Source organism: Gopherus flavomarginatus, chromosome 2 (genome assembly GCF_025201925.1).
Source record: "Gopherus flavomarginatus isolate rGopFla2 chromosome 2, rGopFla2.mat.asm, whole genome shotgun sequence".
NCBI classification, from domain to species: Eukaryota; Metazoa; Chordata; order Testudines; family Testudinidae; genus Gopherus; species Gopherus flavomarginatus.
In genome coordinates this window covers 129,063,482-129,083,663 of record NC_066618.1, presented here as the reverse complement: position 1 = coordinate 129,083,663, position 20,182 = coordinate 129,063,482, and the positions used below count along the sequence as shown (strand labels likewise).

The following is a 20,182-nucleotide window of genomic DNA, read 5'->3' as shown; positions in this document are numbered from 1 at the left end:
CTGATAGATATACAGTTGCTCAGAAGAGGGAATCAAAACTCAAAGGTGGAAGGAAGGAGAGAAAAATAAAGATTAAATGACCTCCATTGTATCACAATAAGCAGGTCTAACAACAACAAAAAAAGTCTAGACCACTGGATCCCCATTTCTGAGAACTATAATTTTATGTTCATTTTTCATAAAGACTTACAATAATCATTTTTGCTTTTGGCTCTCATGAAACAGCATGCTTTTATTCAACTCACCTACAATGAAACAAGGACCTTTCAGCCAACCAGAAGGATATTCTGCATAATTACTTAAGCTCCGACCTTGCAAATATCCATTATAGATACAGAATATGAGTGCTAGTGTGAAAGTAATGAATGGTGTTGGTTTTCCTCCACGAATTAAGAAAGGAAAGATGAGTGCCCTAGAATAAATAGGAAAAGAAACATTTTAAATCACCGAGTTGCTGTTATTGCAATACATAACAGTAGGTAGGAATGCATGTTAAGGGCCCAAATCTGCAATCCTTATACTTGCAAAACTCTGTTTTGCTTAGTATCAGAGGGGTAGCCGTGTTAGTCTGGATCTGTAAAAGCAGCAAAGAATCCTGTGGCACCTTATAGACTAACAGACGTTTTGGAGCATGAGCTTTCGTGGGTGAATACCCACTTCTTCAGTCTGTTTTGCTTATGATCCCAATTCAACAAAGTGCCAAAGCATGTACAGAACAACAAATGTGAATATTCCCATTTACTATGTTTGGACTGCATGGTCAGGTCCCAAGAGGCTAGTTGAGTCTTTACCAAATAATCTTATTTTAGTAAGGTCTTTACTGCAGATAAATAAATACTAATATTCAATATATTTTAATTTTATGGTAAATTTGTTATATTGAGTAAAGCACTTTGGATAGCTCCTTGCTTGCAGAAGGACAACATGCAGCTAGCGTGTAATGTAGCACATAATTTGAGCCTTATTTTGTCCAAAGCCTTCACTGTGGTGCTACCAAGCATCTCCTTTTAAGGCAAACATGACCTCATAATTCCTGCTGAAACTAAGGATGAGGGAAGCAACCTGAGAAAGGGACCCCAGCAGGAAGGGACCCTTCTGGGAAGCTAATCTAGCAAATGCATCTTCCAATTCCCTGTTTTGTTTTTGTCACTGTATTCTCATAAAGTAGTAAGTACTCACCCTCTGAAAATCATTTCCCTTTAAGGTCTCTAACTGAGCAACCCCTCTCCCCCACAAAAAAATGCACACAAAATCATCAGTCATTTTGAAGTGACTACTTGGCCTCAATCTCTAGCAGGTTTCATAGGAATTAATTAAGGATGTGGCAAATCCCCAACTAGCATTCATCTGTGAAAATGTGGAAAATTGCTCAGATAACATTCCAGAAAAAACATGGAGTATCATGTGGTCTTGATGATGTGTCATGTTCATTCAGCCAAGTTCTGATCACAGAAATATTAATTTTATTATTCAAATGATATAGTCATAGTATTTACATGTAATTCAAATTAAAACAACATCATGTAAAAGCTGAATATGCTTTAACAGTGCTGCAGTTATCCAGTAGTAACAAATCTTTGAAGTGGATAAAATTACCATCAAAATACATCTTTCCTCTCTCTTTCCCTCCACCTGAGTGGGATACACGTGTAACCACATCTTGAAGAACAACAGTTATAGTATAGGCATGCAACCATTTTTTGCCAAATTGCCATACAACATGTGGTAGTTACAGCTGTTTAAACATTTTTTCCTAGAAGTGTTCTGGCATGATTTCTCTAATCACTCATACGGGGAAGTGTGGCAGTCTATAGCAAGATTGTACAACATGGTTATACTTGAGGAAAACAAAATCTGCTGACACTGATACTTGTCACTTATCAGAATTGTTAAATTGTGTTCAAACAAAGTAGTAGGTAGACTTCTGATTCTAGGTGCAATGTCTATACCGGCAAAAGTCTGACCTGTAATTCACTGCCAACGCAAATTCAGCTGTGGTACTAACCGTGGAAGTAGTACTGCAGACTCAAGCTCTTTTACCATCTATTCTCAGATGCTGTCTACAAGATTTTTTTTTTGGCAAATGTTTCTCACCATTGCTAACATCACTGATACTAGCAATGGCAGGAATATTAGCATAGATAAATCTGCAGCCACCCGTATTTTTTACCACTCTGCCCAGAGGAGTCCTAAACAATGTAACAGTTGTCATGGCAATCTTGTTTATCCCAACAGTCCCAATGTTGCTACCACTAGTAAAGCAGCATGTTGGCATTCCAAAATCTCTTCCACTAGGTTACTCAAGAACATAGTTGGACTAGTCTTGTCACTCAGGTTCCTTTACTTGGCATACATCAAAGCTATGCTAAATTGATCAAACTCAAGCTTATGGGGTGGGATATAGCATGTGCCTCACATCCAAAGTTACACAGCAAACCTCTTCCTTTATATACATTTACACATTACATTGCATTAACTATATGCTGTGTCATACATTTTGGGATTGGCTTGACCACTTTGTAGAAACAAGTCCCTGTACAGCATGCACTTTCCAGACACATACTCTTTACCTCATTTTACAATTCAGCCTTATTTTATCCATTATCTTGTCCACTGTCCATAGTCCCTGGATGTTCAATCTTATCTTAACTACTATAGATATTCTGATTCCAGCCTGCTGATTCATTTACTTCCTTAACCTGTTTCCCCAAGAAATAAGCCCTCACCCATGTTAAATTACTCATGTCAAGACAAGGAGTACTTGTGGCACCTTACAGACTAACAAATTTATTTGATCATAAGCTTTCGTGGGCTACAGCCTACTTCATCGGATGCATGAAAGGAAGGGGGAAGGGATAGCTCAGTGGTTTGAGCATTGGCCTGCTAAACCCAGGGTTGTGAGCTCAATCCTTGAGGGGACCACTTAGGGATCTGGGGTAAAAATCAGTATTTGATTCTATTAGTGAAGGCAGGGGGCTGGACTTGATGACCTTTCAAGGTCCCTTCCAGTTCTAGGAAATTGGTATATATCCAGTTCTTCTTCTTCTCATGCAGTAGTCCACAAAAGCTTATGCTCAAATAAATGTGTTAGCCTCTAAGGTGCCAGAAGTACTCCTGTTCTTTCTGCAGATAGTCTAACATGGCTGCTACTCTGAAGCCTGTCATGTCAAGACAGGCCTACCTTGCACTGGGAAACTTTTGCAAATTCCATAGCATAGGCAAGGCTTGAAAGTAAGATTACATGACATGATTGAGTGGGGAAAACATATGCCTGAGATCTGTCTGCAGTACAGTTTCTGCTACTGCCACTATGAGCTGTTAATTACAAGTTTGCTGTTTCTTAATGTAGGTAAATCAAAATGGTTTTGGCCCTACCTATTCTTTAATCACAACATTGAAACACATTGACTACATAGCTATTTCTGAAGATGATGGAAATTTACAATGCACGCAGGTGAATAAAGTTGAGTGGCAAGTGTGAGCAAACAAAATGTTTAGCACCATTTCAGAAACTGAATGTCTTATGGGACAGTGCCCACTATCCCAAATGCAGGGGTTCCTGATATAGAAGAGAGGAACTGATGCCCTCTTGCTTGTGCTATAAAATACAGTGATTTGAATCAGGACTACCTGAATTTGTTTCAGTAAGATGTTTGCCCACTTACAACAGCTATGTATTTGACCCCAATACTTTTGCAGAAAGAGAGCTAACTACTAGCATTAGACTAATGGATACTAAGAATCTCAAGCACAGCAGCCACAGATCTCATCTAAAGACCAACAGGCAGGAAGTTTATTTCCTATATAAAATCACTGATGTTCAGGTGGAACTGTAATTGAGATAATCCTTTAATGTCCTGCATACTGTGAAACATAATGGAAGACATTCCAGAAGTATGCAAAATTATTTATTTGCCCCATTTTTCTGGACTGCACATCCCAGAACAAAGCTGTCTAATTTCCAACTGTGCAGATACCTGTGCAACCTCATAATTTTTAGCATTGCCCTCAATTGCACCTGTGCAACAACCACCAATGACAATGAATTGCACAGGTATAACTACTCCTGAGGGCATTCTGCACACATTTTAAAATTCTGCAAAATTCTGAAAATTTTGTCAATAAATAAATGTGGCTTCAGCATGGTAGTGGGGAGCACAGGCCACGGGCTGCATTAGAGTGAGAGATCATCCTGAAGTGCCCACTTCCCCTGGTATAGGGACTAGGCAGCGAGGCTGCACCTGACCTTGACACAGTTGGGGGGGGGATTCTGGTGGAGGAGCAATGGGACTCTGCAGGGGCTCCAGCTGAAGGTGGCTGGGGCTCAGCAGGGTGGTCTGGGCATTGTGGGTTATCCCAATCTGAACAGTTGCCTTACCGCTGAGTGCCATAGAGAGAAACACAACCAGATTACTTTGGGCACCCATGGAGCAGATGAACACAGTGGCTTTTGGGCTCATAAACAAGCACTGAGTAGTGGGATCGCATCATTATGCGGATCTCGGATGACAAGCAATGGCTGAAAAACTTTCAGATGCAGAAAGCCACCTTCCTGGAACTGTGTGCACAGAACTTACCTCAGCACTGTGGCGCAAGGACACCAAAATGAGCTTCTTTATCCATGGAGAAGCAAATGGCAATCACTGTGTAGAAGTTGATGACTCCAGCCTGCTACTGGTTGGTAGCAAATAGTTTAAAGTTAGGAAATCAACTGTTGGGGCTGTGTTAACACAAGTGTGCAGGATTATTAACCACATTCTGATACAAAGGATTGTGACTCTTGGCAAAGTGCGTGAAATAGCACTGTTTTGCAGCAATGGGATTCCCTAACTGCGGAGGGGTGACAGATGGCACGCCTATTCCAATTTTGGCCCTGGACCATCTTGTGATGAAGTCCATCAATAGAAAAGAGTAATACTCTATGGTATTGCAAGCGCTTGTGCATCATCACAGGTGTTCCACTGACATCAGCTTGGGATAGTCAAGGAAGGTGCACGACGTATGCATCTTCAAGAACACTGGCCTGTGCATAAAGATTCAATCCAGGGCTTTCTTTTTAAACCAGAATGTTCCAGTGGGGGATACTGAAATGCCCATAGTCATCCTGGGAAATCCAGCATACCCCTTGTTCCCTTGTCTCAAAGACTTACATAGGAAACCTGAATAGCAGCAACAAGTACTCCAACAATAGGCTGAGTAGGTGCAGCATGACCATGGAATGTGCATTTGGCAGATGAAAAGCATGCTGGCACTGCCTTTATGTCAGCATTCCCATGGTCATAGCGGCCTACTACACACTCCATAATATTTGTGAGGCTAAGACTGAAAAGTTTCCTGCAGGGTGAAGCACAGATTATAATCAGCATTTGCAGTGTAGGCAGAACTTGTGATAACAGCTTAGAGCCAAACTGCTCTATAAGTGAGCACCTTTGTACTCATTGTTCAAATACCTCTTTATTGAGGTTCTCTGAATAGAATTCAATTAAACTTCTGAGAGACTAACAGTACTGTCAAGGTTACCTTTTAAAAAACAGAAACGGTTGTTTATTTTTGAATATGCATGAATTTTTTTGTTGAGATGGCTGACAAGTGAGTCACCTAGAATTATTCAACTTTGAACTTCTCTTCACTATTCAGCAAAACAGCAGGTTCTTCACTCTCATCAGCCATACGCTTTGGATGATGTTGCCATTTTAACTAAAAGTTAGCTGTAGAACTTAAAGATGTTGCAGATTCATGGTATTCTTCAAAAATTTTCCATTGTGCTGCCACAAACTCAGCTAGCGAGTTCAGCATTGTCAGAGATGTGCCTAAGTCCATTGTTTCAGACTGTGGAAATGTCATAAATGCTGTCTCCAGACAATCCATGGTTTCAACAAATGAGTTTGCCTCTGCTTTTGTCTCACTCTTCTGCAGTGTCTGTGCCAAAAGCCTGAAGTACAGATTTGTAGCTTTTGTAGTTGCATGATAGACTGCAAAGTGCCTCTGTTTGAGTTCTCTTACTGGCTCAGATGGCTCCTCATTCATAGAATCTCACAAGAGGCCCTAGCAATAAGCTGATCCTGTGAAAAAGCACATGGCAGTTTTTGGACAAATCTAAAAACTGATTGCATCAGTGCACGACTCTGTCAGCAATACCACATAGGTCATGAATTGGATGTAGACTTGGGTGTACACACACGGGTCATTCATTAGATATACACTGCTTTCTCATTGATTGCAATAACCTGAACTTGCACACCAGAAAACGTGCCAGACATGCTACTAGCTGTAGTGAGGCAGCCTGGCTCCTAGCCGCCCCAGAGAGGAACGAGCCCCTCCTGATGCCAAAGTAGGCGGAGCCACTGGAGCCTGCGCCCGCACCCCAGAGGTCAAGGCGCAGGACTGGAAGTATAAAAGCCCAACTCCAGGGCTCAGAAGCTGCCTGGCCGCCAGAGAGACCGGACACTGGTGCCTTAGCTCCCGCTGAGGAGACTCCTGCTGGCTGTGACCACCCCGAGGACTGGCCATACCTGTTGAGGCCAGAAGCTGACCAGACGCTGGAGGAGCCAGTAAGCCTACCAGAGAGAAGGGACCCAGAGGAGCTGCCAAGCTTACCGCTCGCAGAGTACCCCGAGAAGCCCATGGTGCTCGAGGCCGTAGAGGACACCAATCAGATGCAGGTACTGATAGACGGGGAGGTCGAAAGTAGCCTGGGGGCAGCCGACTCCGGCTCTGGGTGTGCCACAGCCAGAGCCGATGTCAGAGTGTTGCGGCCAGGATCCCCAATGACATAAGAACATAAGAACGGCTGTAACGGGTCAGACCAAAGGTCCATCTAGCCCAGTATCTGTCTACTGACAGTGGCCAATGCCAGGTGCCCCAGAGGGAGTGAAGCTAACAGGCAATGATCAAGTGATCTCTCTCCTGCCATCCATCTTCATAATCTGACAAACAGAGGCTAGGGACACCATTCCTTACTCATCCTAGCTAATAGCCATTTATGGACTTAACCACCATGAATGTATCCAGTTCTCTTTTAAACACTGTTATAGTCCCAGCCTTCACAACCTCCTCAGTTAAGGAGTTCCACAAGTTGACTGTACGCTGCGTGAAGAAGAACTTCCTTTTATTTGTTTAAAACCTGCTGCCTATTAATTTCATTTGGTGACTCCTAGTTCTTGTATTATGGGAATAAATAAATAACTTTTCCTTATCCACTTGCCCCACATCACTCATGATTTTATATATCTCTATCATATCCCCCCTTAGTCTCCTCTTTTCCAAGCTGAAGAGGCCTAGCCTCTTTAATCTTTCCTCATATGGGGACCCTCTCCAAACCCCTAATCATTTTAGTTGCCCTTTTCTGAACCTTTTCTAGTGCTAGAATATCTTTTTTGAGGTGAGGAGTGTCATAAACAGATAAGTAAGAGATAATAGAACAAAAGTGCTTCATATCTCTTTTGCCTGGAAAGGGTTAACAAGATCAGAGAGCCTGGCTGTCACCTGATCAGAGGACCAATCAGAGGACAGGATACTTTCAAATCTTGAGGGAGGGAAGTTTTTGAGTGTGCTGTTAGTTTTTGGTTGTTGTTCAGTCTGGCGGCTCAAAGGGACCAGACGTGCAACCAGGTTTCTCTCCAAATCTCCCTGATACAGGTTCTTATAGATCCAGAATAGTGAGTACGAGGTAGATAAAGCGAGTTACGTTTATGGTTGTTTTATTTGTAAATGTGTATTTGGCTGGGAGGAGTTCAAATATGTATTTGGCTGAAAGGAGTTCAAATTGGTATTTTGCTGAAAAGATTTTAATTTGTACTTGTATACTTAGGCTGGGAGGGTATTCCCAGTGTCTATAACTGAAAGACCCTGTACCTATTCCATTTTAAATTTACAAAGATAATTTTTACTGTTTTTCCTTCTTTAATCAAAAGTTTTTCTTGTTTAAGAACCTGATTGTTTTTTTATTCTGGTGTGAGACCCCAGGGGACAGGGTCTGGATCCACCAGGGAATTAGTGGGAAGAAAGGAGGGAAGGGGGAGAGAGAGCCTAATTTCTCTCTGTGTTAGGATCACTCTCTCTCTCAGGTAGAGTCTGGGAGGGGGAGAAAGAAGGAGGGGAGAAGATGCATTTTCCTCTCTGTTTAAGATTCAAGGAGTTTGAATCACAGTGATCTTCCAGGGTAACCTAGGGAGGGGAAGCCTGGGAGAGGCAAAGATGAGGGAAAGGGTTTACTTTCCTTGTGTTAAGATCCAGAGGGACTGGGTCTTGGGGGTCCCCAGGCAAGGTTTTGGGGGTACCAGAGTGTACCAGGACCTGGAATTCCTTGTTGATGGCAGCGCTACAAGTACTAAGCCGGTAATTGAGCTTAGAGGAATTCATGCTGGTACCCCATCTTTTGAACGCTAAGGTTCAGAGTGGGGAGTTATACCATGACAAGGAGACCACATCTGTACACATTATTCGAGATGTGGGCATACCATGGATTTATATAAGGGCAATAATATATTCTGTCTTATTCTCTATCCCCTTTTTAATGATTCCTAACATCCTGTTTGCTTTTTTGACTGCAGCTGCGCACTGTATGGACATCTTCAGAGAACTATCCACAATGACGCCAAGATCTCTTCCCTGAATCGCTGTAGCTAAATTAGCCCCCATCATATTGTATGTATAGTTGGTGTTATTTTTTCCAATGTTCATTGCTTTACATTTATCCACATTAAATTTCATTTGCTATTTTGTTGCCCAATCACTTAGTTTTGTGAGATCTTTCTGAAGTTCTTCACAATCTGCTTTGGTCTTAACTATCTCAAGTAGCTTACTATCATCTGCAAACTTTGCCACCTCACTGTTTACCCCTTTCTCCAGATCATTTATGAATAAATTGAATAGGATTGGTCCTAGGACTGACCCTTGGGGAACACCACTAGTTACTCCTCTCCATTCTGAGAATTTACCATTAACTTTGTTCCCTGTCTTTTAACCAGTTCTCAATCCATGAAAGGACCTTCCCTTTTATCCCATGACAGCTTAATTTACATAAGAGCCTTTGGTGAAGGACCTTGTCAAAGGCTTTCTGGAAATCTAATTACACTATGTCCACTGGATCCCCCTTGTCCACATGTTTGTTGACTCCTTCAAAAAACTCTAATAGATTAATAAGACAAGATTTTCCTTTACAGAACCATGTTGACTATTGCTCAATTGTTTATGTTTTTCTATGTGTCTGACAATTTTATTCTTAACTATTGTTTCGACTAATTTGCACGGTACTGACGTTAGACTTACCGGTCTGTAATTGCCAGGATCACCTCTAGAGTCCTTTTTAAATATTGGCATTACATTAGCTAACTTCCAGTCATTGGGAACCCAAGCCGATTTAAAGGACAGGTTACAAACCTTAGTTAATAGTTCCGCAACTTCACATTTGAGTTCTTTCAGAACTCTTGGGTGAATGCCATCTGGTCCTGGTGACTTGTTAATGTTGAGTTTATCAATTAATTCCAAAACCTCCTCTAGTGACACTTCAATCTGTGACAATTCCTCATATTTGTCATCTACAAAAGCCAGCTCAGGTTTGGGAATCTCCCTAACATCCTCAGCCGTGAAGACTGAAGCAAAGAATCCATTTAATTTCTCCGTAATGACTATCGTCTTTAAGTGCTCCTTTTGTATTTCAATCGTCAAGGGGCACCACTGGTTGTTTAGCAGGCTTCCTGCTTCTGATGTACTTAAACATTTTATTACCGCCTTTGGAGTTTTTGGCTAGCCGTTCTTCAAATTCCTCTTTGGCTTTTCTTATTATACTCTTGCACTTAAGTTGGCAGTGTTTATGCTCCTTTCTATTTGCCTCACTAGGATTTGACTTCCACTTTTTAAAGGAAGTCTTTTTATCTCTCATTGCTTCTTTTACATGGTTGTTAAGCTATGATGGCTCTTTTTTAGTTTTTTTACTGTGTTTCTTAATTTGGGGTATACATTGAAGTTGAGTCTCTATTATGGCATCTTTAAAAAGGGCCCATGCAACTTGCAGGTATTTCACTTTAGACCCTGTACCTTTTAACTTTCGTTTAACTAACCCCCTCATTTTTGTATAGTTCTCCCTTTTGAAATTAAATGCCACAGTGTTGGGCTGTTGAGATGTTCTTCCCCCCACAGGGATGTTGAATGCTATTGTATTATTGTTGCAGACACAGCAGTGCCAGAGGCAAGCAACAGTGATTCGTTGCCTAGAGTGCTTAAGCGCCAATAAACGCACTAGGGTTGAGAAGCAAACAACTAAATTTATTTGAGCTCAAATAAGGTGCCAGGGAGAAATAACAAATCTCAGATCCTGCACCCCTAAAACAAGCAGTTTCTTCCTTTTATATTCCAGTTGTTTACTACAAAACTTTCTTGCTGACTAGTTGATTTCTTACTCCCCTGTACTTTCCCATCCAGCTGCAGTATCCTTTTTCAGTCAATCTTTTGACTTCCCCCTTCCTCCCCCCTCTCCACTGCTGAGACATGTACACGGTATCTTAAAACGGCCTTGAACGTGCTCTAGCCTAGCTTCAATGTGTTACAGCAGAGAACTGGCTATTACAATTAAAAGCTAACTGCTAATACTACATTTTTGCAGCTATTAGTACATTAGGTTACACAAAGTGTTTAACATGGAGGAACATTGGTTCATTAAGGCCTACAGCAGAAGGGCTTCATTGACACTTGTGGTCTATCACCTTTTCGAGTTACCTAGGGTTATGCCAGAGTGACACCAACAACTCCCTCCTTTGAGAATACTCAACAAACTTATGGCTGAGTGTTCTCACATTTAAAGGATAACATGTGATTAAGCTCTCGGGAGCTGGAGTGGTTTACAGCAAGCAAGCAAGAGAAGAGTAACAATACACAACACCACACCAGTGAGCAGGAGGTGAACAATTCCTTCCCCTAGTTCTCCGAGGTTGAGCAACCAGCCCCAGGGGGAATCAGAAATAGTAGGTTTCCTTTCCTGGGCCTTCCACTGTTCAAAAGCCTGTTTGGCTGACAGGATGTGCTTGTTAATATCCTGTGCACTTTCTGGGACATAAGTACAGTATTCATCCCCTATAAGAGCGCACACCCTGCCCTGGGAAGCCACACTTCCACCCAGGAAGTGTCCACATATGTCTTCATGATCACAGATCAGATGGTATTCCTGATGCGTCTGTAAGGGCAGTGGGCCAAGTCTGGTACTCAAGATCACTCCGAATGGCCATCAGCTGGTCATTCAGGAAATCCCGAATTCCTAAACATACTGGAAATCCCGAATTCCTAAACATACTAGATCCCACTGCAATGCCTTCCCAGCCTCAGTTATATTTAATACCATCTTTTCTTGGTGTAGTACTATAATACACCTGTTATTTAACTATTCTCAGGTACTGTCAAAAGGCATTCCCATTAAGAGCATATATTATTAGTCACTGGAATGGTTTCAATATGGGTAAAATTTCTAGTAGCAGAACAAACTTTTTGGGTACTTGTTATTTAAAATCTAATTAGAGAGAGCTATATATGCTTAAGGATTTATCCAAAACACAGGGCACAGCCTGTAGAATAAACCCCCAAATCCATTCAATACCACATTCCCAAACATGGGTCCCATAAATGTCCTCCCACCAGTGTATAATTCTTTGTTTCTTCACCAGGGTCAGTTCTTAATGCCCTTTCTAGTCAGGAATTCCTGGACTTTGGCAATTTCAGTGGAGTGAGTGTTCCTTCTTCTTTCCCAAAACAGTCGTGGTACAGCATCCTACAGGGCAGAAGTTACTAGTACATAACCCTGTAATGGTTTTGATTCTTCTAGAAAAATTCAAAGGCACAGTAGATCTGTCAGTGGATAAGGGAGAGCTTACTAGCACGTCACCTTGTACTTTTTCCCTGCTGTCCAAAAGGCACAGTGGAGCTAGAAGGTGAAATAAGCTGATCATCAGTAGGAGAATTCTCCCGATGTGAAGGGGTCTTTTTGCAGTGAGAATCTTGGGTCCAAGCAGTTAGTCTTTGACATTTTACAGCAATGTTGGTAGTCACCGGGACTTAAGGGCCTTTCCAGGGTGGAGCCAAGGCAGTCTTTCGTCGGTGGACCTTTACATCAATCCCGTCTCCTGGTTCCAAGGAGTGGCAGGGCTGCTAGGGTCTTTGGGTAGCACTTCTTTACCTGTGAGAAAAGAAACTTAACACATTTCATTAGTGCCTGGCAGTGTTTTTCAGATTTCATAGCTGTGTGGGCAAATTCAGGCCCTACTTTTCCTGGTTGTTAGCCAAGTCTTAACTGTGAGCAGTGTCCTTGAATGGAGTCAGTGTCTTATCTATAGCCTGAGCTTGCTAGCTAATTCTTTTTTTCCAGTTAACTCATTCTGTTCTTTGTTCTTTTTCCTTTCTTGTCTTCTTTTAACCTGCAAAGGAAACTTCCACTTTTTACTCATACACCTTTTTCCCAACAATGAATACATAAACATTGTCATTATACAGTACATTAGTCTTATTATTTAATATATGCCACACACAACCTTTTACTAAAATAACCTTATTACAAAGCTTTGGAGCAACAAGCCAGGACAAGCACACCCACTTTGAGGAGTTCATTCAATTTAACCTCTAGTCCAATAGCTTTCCACCATCCCCAGCCCTCTGGCTAGAAATCTGAGGTAGCCAGAAAGATCCCATATACAATATGGGGAGTGGGTTAACTTTTCATGTCCTTGCTTTCAAAGACTGTTGGTATGCAAATTTTAACAACAATTTTTGCAATTAACAGTTTGACCAATGAAGTTTCTTTTCCTTACTTAAGGAAATGCATTAGACTTTAGTATATTACATTCTTCTGATTTACCCAAACGCTTTGTATTCCAAGTTGAACAAAACAAGTATCTGCATTTTAATTTAATCTTTTTGTTTGATTTTAAACTAGACTATTTTATAAAAATATTAAACACAAAAATTCCGGCCACAAGACAAACACCACAAGACAGAACATAGAACACAAAACATAATTTCTATTGTGCCAGTAAATGCATGGTACGTTAAATGCTGTTCAGCTGGCATCAGTTTTCTCTGATTATCTGAAAGACAAAAAAAACCAGAGGTCTACCCACTCCTTCTGGGCAGACAATTATCGCTTGAAATATATAAATACCCTTGTTGACTTCAGGCAAAAACAGAGGAATTACCCCATATTTTCTTGTATTTGTTTCATAGGCAGCCCAGGTTTTCAATTACATAACACTGTATACATTCTTCAGCTAATTTAACTAAATTGTTCATAGCCAAACCAAATGATTGCAATCCAATAATTTCTTTGCCTGAATTTATTTACAAACATTTCACAGACACCAAAAACCTTTTTTTTCTTTAGCATTTTCACAAAGTTCAACTGCTGTTCCCTCCAGCAACTACAGAGTTAACTTCTCACTCTCCCTTAAATCACTTGCTTGTCTCCCAACAGCCACTTTTATCAACTCAAATCACCATTCCAAGTAAGTCCTGGGTATTTGAAATCTCCATGCTTACGCTTACTGACTCCTTCCTTCCACTACACCCTTAAAGTTTTCCAACCTGTTTTCCAATCTCTCTGTCTGTTGACTGCCTGCCTGGGCCCGATCCTGCTTTTCTTGCTGAACCGTCCCTTCCATGGGCACCAACTTGTTCCACTACCAGTTTAGCTAGGAGGGTGGGCTTCTCAACTAGCCCGCACCCTTCCTGGTCTCTTCCCTTAAACATTCTTACTCACAAGACTACCCGAGTCCTCCTTCATGAGGCTTGTCACCTGGACAAAAACACATGACCCATTGGGCAAAGGCCATTTACTTAACATATAATTTAAAGGACTATTCTTAGAGGGTTTACCCAGAGACTCATTCATCTGTTTGACACTTAAACAGAAAAGAGAATTACACAGAGCACAGAGGGAATTACAGTCTAAGCCAGACTTTCCCGCTTCTATACTCTGACCACTACAGGGGACGGGACAGAAGGATCTCAATTCAACCTCAGAGCTTTCTCGCACACATGGCTTCCACTCGGAGGAATTACGAACGAGAGGTTCAGTTCCGCCCACACTCCTAACGTCCAAATGAACAGAGCAGAAAACCAACAGTAACCGGTTAAACAGAACAGAACCAGAACCAGACAGTGTTTCCTTATCCTATTAGGGCTCACTTTTACTCATGCAATTCTCAACATATAACACCAACAGTACCAAGCAAAGCAAACATAAAATAACAAGGGTAAAACAAATAGATGGTGTAAGTTCTGCAGGGCTCCCCCCTTCTTAATTGCTCACCAAACTGTGACAAATTTCTGTTACCAATCTATCCCTCGTGTCAGGTGATCAGGCTGACACTACAGGATCGTTGGGGGAAGATAAAGAAAACACACCATATAACTGAATTTTAAAGCTTCATTAATAAAATAATAAAACAACAGAGAGTGTTGGGAACGCTTCCTCATCACTCAGGAAAACATTAATGCCCAAGCCCCTTTCATACCCACACATGTACGTCCAGACTGGCCACTTCTGTGTATAATGTTCAGAGGAGGGGGAGAGGTGAACAGGAGATTATCCTGTATACAGCTTGTCCAGAATTTCCAACATGCTTTTGCTCTTGGGAGGGCTGTTCTCTTACACCCTGGAATCTCCTGCGGTGTCTCTTTCAGAGATTCCAGTCCAGATCGACTGCCTGTGGCTTCTTCGGTGTCACCAAGCCACACCGACTCCAGGGTTACAAAGGCACACTTACTGGACAGTTAGCTTTGCAAATGTAATCTCAGTTCCGTAACTTGTATTGCCTTTGGTTCACCTCTGTCTATATTTTTTTTTTCCACAGCCAGCTGGGGCTGAAAGCAGCCCCTCCCTGCACCAAGCACAGTCCGCAGCGATTCCTGACCCTGAATGCAGAGCAACCCCCCCCCCACCCTTCCATCCCTGGGCCAAGATGATTTTTAAATTAACCCATTCCTTTCCTCAATAGACAAATTTGCTCACGCTGTGTCAGAGCTTTTTGGTGATTAAACGCTCCTCTTAGATGTATGATCTTATCTAGATTGAAGTACCTTCTAGCGGGCATTGTTTAGATGGATTTTCACACATGTAAATATTCCAATTATCTAAATACCTGCAGGTTGTTGAACCATAATGTACGTACATGTAATATGCTGGGGTACTCTTAGGGGGTGAGATGGAATGTTTAGACTGCCCCCCACCCATTTTCCACTTACACACACAGGGAGGGTGCCCTGTCCGCACTAGTGGCTCATAAACTAAGGATTTTTCTCTACAGGGTACTCACACAGGAGAGGCTAACGAGGATGGCCACGACCCTCCTACACCTCCCTTCAGCAAAGAGCGTCGGCTAGTCTCTGGGAGACGGCGCCGCTTACTCTGATTGCATCCAGTGAGATGATCAGACTGTCAGTAGCCCACACGGAAAGGAAAGGGGAAGGGAAGATGGGTACACACACTCCTAGACCCAGGTAGCTTCCTCACCGGACGATGCCAGGCCGAGTCAGCCCACCATGGGTCGGACCTCCTAAAGATCCACTAGTTACCGGGCTTGCGTTAGAGTAGTCCTGGTCACGAGCTTTTGCTTCACAGGGTACTCTGGGCGTCTTCCGGTAACAGTCACTCATACTGCCCCCCCCCTTTTTTTTTTTTTGCAGCCACAACAGGGAGAGAGTGCACTAGGACATAGGGTCTCCCATTCCTAGACAGGTCCCTCCTTTGTCCCTGAACTATCCCTAACCTGCTTTTGGATCCTTGCACTCCGCCAGACAGGGGAAGAACAGGAGTTACGGTTTGTTTTTTTCCCTTTTTTTTTTTTTTTTTTTTAACCAGAGCTTTTCATACAAACAGTTTCAGAACCTACCTGTTCACTGACAAAACAGGAGTAATTGTACTGTAATTTACTGATCCTTCAGGTGGCCACCTTTCCTGACCCTTTAATTTGTACTGAGGCCAGTCCACTGTACAAAACCTTTGTAACCTAGTTTTGGATAACGGATCCGATCCAAACACCTTCCAATTTTCCAGAATGCATTCTAGGGGGGAGCACCTTGCCTTCCCCACCTTGCTCTGCCCCTGCCCCGTGTCGCAGGTAGATGCTGGGCGTCCCCAGATCCTAACAGAGAAAGTCCAGACAACCGGACTGTTCCTACCTTATCCAAGGGACCGGTTCCTCACCGTCGCCCGGGACCGGTTCCACAGCGCCGCCCACAACTGCTTCTCCACTATTTGAGCGCGTTGCACTGTTGTGCCCTCTGGGGTCGCTCACACCGCGTCTCCGCCAAGGCCCTCGGTGAAGTCACCGGTGTGCACTGGGCGTCGGTCATCACCGCGATCCGTTGACCTCCAGGAGGGATCCAGGCAAGGCTAATTTTCGCCTCAGCCCACCCAGGGACGCCAAAAACTGTTGCAGACACAGCAGTGCCAGAGGCAAGCAACAGTGGTTCGTTGCCTAGAGTGCTTAAGCGCCAATAAACACACTAGGGTGGAGAAGCAAACAACCAAATTTAGTTGAGCTCAAATAAGGTGCCAGGGAGAAATAACAATCTCAGATCCTGCACCCCTAAAACAAGCAGTTTCTTCCTTTTATATTCCAGTTGTTTACTACAAAACTTTCTTGCTGACTAGCTGATTTCTTACTCCCCTGTACTTTCCCATCCAGCTGCAGTATCCTTTTTCAGTCAATCTTTTGACTTCCCCCTTCCTCCCCCCTCTCCACTGCTGAGACATGTACACAGTATCTTAAAACGGCCTTGAACGTGCTCTAGCCTAGCTTCAATGTGTTACAGCAGAGAACTGGCTATTACAATTAAAAGCTAACTGCTAATACTACATTTTTGCAGCTATTAGTACATTAGGTTACACTAGGTTACACAAAGTGTTTAACATGGAGGAACATTGGTTCGTTAAGGCCTACAGCAGAAGGGCTTCATTGACACTTGTGGTCTATCACCTTTTCGAGTTACCTAGGGTTATGCCAGAGTGACACCAACATTATGGTCACTATTTCCAAGCAGTCCTGCTATACTTACCTCTTGGACCAGCTCCTGCGCTCCACTCAGGATTAAATCTAGAGTTGCCTCTCCCCTTGGAGGTTCCTGTACCAGCTGCTCCATGAAGCAGTCATTTAAAGTATTGAGAAATTTTATCTCTGCACTTCGTCCTGAAGTGAAATGTTCCCAGTCAATATGGGGATAATTGAAATCCCCCGCTATTATTGGGTTCTTAATTTTGATAGCCTAATTTCCCTTAGCATTTCATCATCACTATTACTGTCCTGGTCAGGTGGTCGATAATAGATCCCTAATGTTATATTTTTATTAGAGCATGACATTTCTATCCATAGAGATTCTATGGAACATGTGGATTCGCTTAAGATTTTTACTTCATTTGAATCTACATTTTCTTTCACATATAGTGTCACTCCTCCCCCTGCACGACCTGTTCTGTCCTTCCGATATATTTTGTACCCTAGAATGACTGTGTCCCATTGATTGCTCTCAGTCCACCAGGTTTCTGTGATGCCTATTATATCAATATCCTCCTTTAAACCCCTCCTCTCTACACCATTGTCTCATCCACGCATTGAGACTCTGAAGCTCTGCCTGCCTACCTGACCCTGCGCATGGAACTGGGAGCACTTCTGAGAATGCCACCATAGAAGTCCTGGATTTCAGTCTCTTCCCTAGCAGCCTAAATTTGGCTTCCAGGACATCTCTCCTACCCTTCTCTATGTCATTGGTACCTACATGTACCACAACCACCGGCTCCTCCCCAGCACTACACGTAAGTCTGTCTAGATGCCTTGAGAGATCCGCAACCTTTGCACCAGGCAGGCAAGTCACTATACCACTCTCCCGGTCATCACAAACCCAGCTATCTATGTTTCTAATGATTGAATCTCCCATTACTAACATCTGCCTTTTCCTAGAAACTGGAGTTCCCTCCCCCGGAGAGGTAACCACAGTGCGAGAGGCAACCCCAGCACCATCTGGAAGGAGGGTCCCAACTATGGGAAGGTTTCCCTCTGCTCCTATTGACTGCTCTGCTTCCCTGGGTCTTTCTTCCTTCTCAACAGCGCAGGGGCTTTCTGACCGGAGGTGGGACAATTCTACAGTGTCCCGGAAAGCCTCATCAACATATCTCTCTGCCTCTCTTAGCTCCTCCAGTTCCGCTACCTTGGCCTCCAAAGTCCATACGTGGTCTCTGAGGGCCAGGAGCTCCTTGCACTGACTGCACACATACACCACCCGCCCACAGGGCAGGTAATCATACAGGCTACACTCAGTGCAACAAACTGGATAGCCCCCATTCTGCTGCTGGGCTTCTGCCTGCATTGTCCCCTAGTTAATGGAAGGGTGGTTTAAAGAAAGAGGTTTAGAAATGTAGTTTGGTTTATAGGTTTTAAGGGGACTAAAGCGGCACAGATAGAACCGACCAGGGACCCCCGCTCCCTTCCTGCTCCCTTGCGAAACTCCCTTTTAGCAGCCCCTGGTTGCTTGTGCGTGGCTTTATAAAGCCCTGGCCTGAGTGAATGCCCCGCCCACTGATTAAGGCTCAGCCAATTACCAGAGGTTTCTAGCTTCCAAACCTTCCTTTGAAGCTCACAGCCTCTAACTGCCAGCCACAGTACACGGCTCCTTAAAACAACCAACCAAACAGACTGACAGACAAAAGCTCAGCACACAGCAAGTAACCCCCAAACACAAACAAACACACACTACAGTCACTTACCCCACAGGTGCTGTATTTGCTCCTCCTTCACCTGCAGCAGGAGCACAGACAGTCGCTGCAGGCCATGTAACCAAACGCCCTCCTCCTCAAGTTCCATATCAACCTCACTCACCTTTTATATGGCCAACCCATTTTAAATGGTATGGGAAAAGAGAGCGCTGCTGTTTGAAACCATTCCCACATGTTATGAAGGTTAAAGAAGACTGTGGCTTACCGTGGCTGCCTGCAAGCCAAATTCTGTTGCCTGTTGGCCCTGCATGTGTGATCTCTCACACCAAACCAGCAGTCCCTCAACATGAGGCAAAATGTGACCTTGTAAAGAAAGCACACATGCTATGTAATGTTAACAGCTTGATTCACGATGAAAGAGTCTACCTACTGTTCTTTAAAATGTGCCTTTTTAAATACTACTCTCCCTTTTTTACTTCCCACAGCTGCATATGTTTCAATGCTCCCCGTAACATCTCCATCCCAGAGGCTAGCGAAGATTAGAAGGCGAAAAAAAAATGCACTTGCAATGACATGTTCTCTGAGCTCATACAGTCCTCCCACACTGAAACAGTCCAGAAGAATGCATGGAGGCAGACACTGTCAGAGTGCAGGAAAGCACAAAATGAACGCGAGGAGAGGTGGCTTGATGAGAGGAGGCTGGAAACAATACTCAGACTACTGGAGGATCGAACGGATATTCTCTGGCATATTGTTGAGGTGCAGGAAAGGCAGCAGGAGCACAGACCGTCGCTGCAGCCCCTGTGTAACCAAACGCCTCCTCCCCAAGTTCCATATCCTCCCCACCCAGATGCCCAAGAACACGGGGTGGTGGCCTCTAGGCATCCAACCATTCCACTCCAGAGGACTGCCCAAGCAACAGAAAGCTAGCATTCAATAAGTTTTGAAGCGCAGTGTGGCCTTGTCCTTCCCTCCTCCACCACTCCACCCAGTGCTTCCGTCCTCCTCCATCCCTCCCAGGCTACCTTTGCAGTTATCCCCCTACTTGCGTGAGGAATTAATAAAGAATGCATGAATTTGAAACAACGACTTTATTGCCTCTGCAAGCGGTGATCAAAGGGGGGAGAGGAGGGCAGTTGGCTTACAGGGAAGCAGAGTGAACTAAGGGGGCCGGTTTTCCTCTATGAGAAACAAACAGAATTTTCACACTGTAGCCTGGCCAATCATGAAACTGGTTTTCAAAGCTTCTCTGATGCGCAGTGTGCCCTGCTGTGGTCTTCTAACTGCCTTGGTGTCCGGCTGTTCGTAACCAGCGGCTAGGCGATCTGTCTCAACCTCCCACCCCGCCATACGCATCTCCCCCTTACTCTCACAGATACTGTGAAGAGCACAGCAAGCTATAATAACAGAGGTGTCATCTAGCCTTCGACCCCTCTCCTGGGGTCTCAGGTTACATGCTCAGGTATGCTCTCTTCCCCAAGGCAGGCCGTCCCA

The 20,182-nt window shown here is 43.6% G+C and overlaps 1 protein-coding gene across 1 annotated transcript in view; it reads right to left on the bottom strand.

The window, feature by feature from the left end:
* Positions 1-20,182, bottom strand: part of SRD5A1 (steroid 5 alpha-reductase 1) — a 45,140-nt gene that overhangs the window by 21,017 nt on the left and 3,941 nt on the right. Inside the window, exon 2 of the mRNA XM_050938261.1 lies at positions 246-412. Within this exon, the coding sequence (XP_050794218.1) occupies positions 246-412 (167 nt within the window). The remainder of the gene's footprint in view (positions 1-245; positions 413-20,182) is intronic.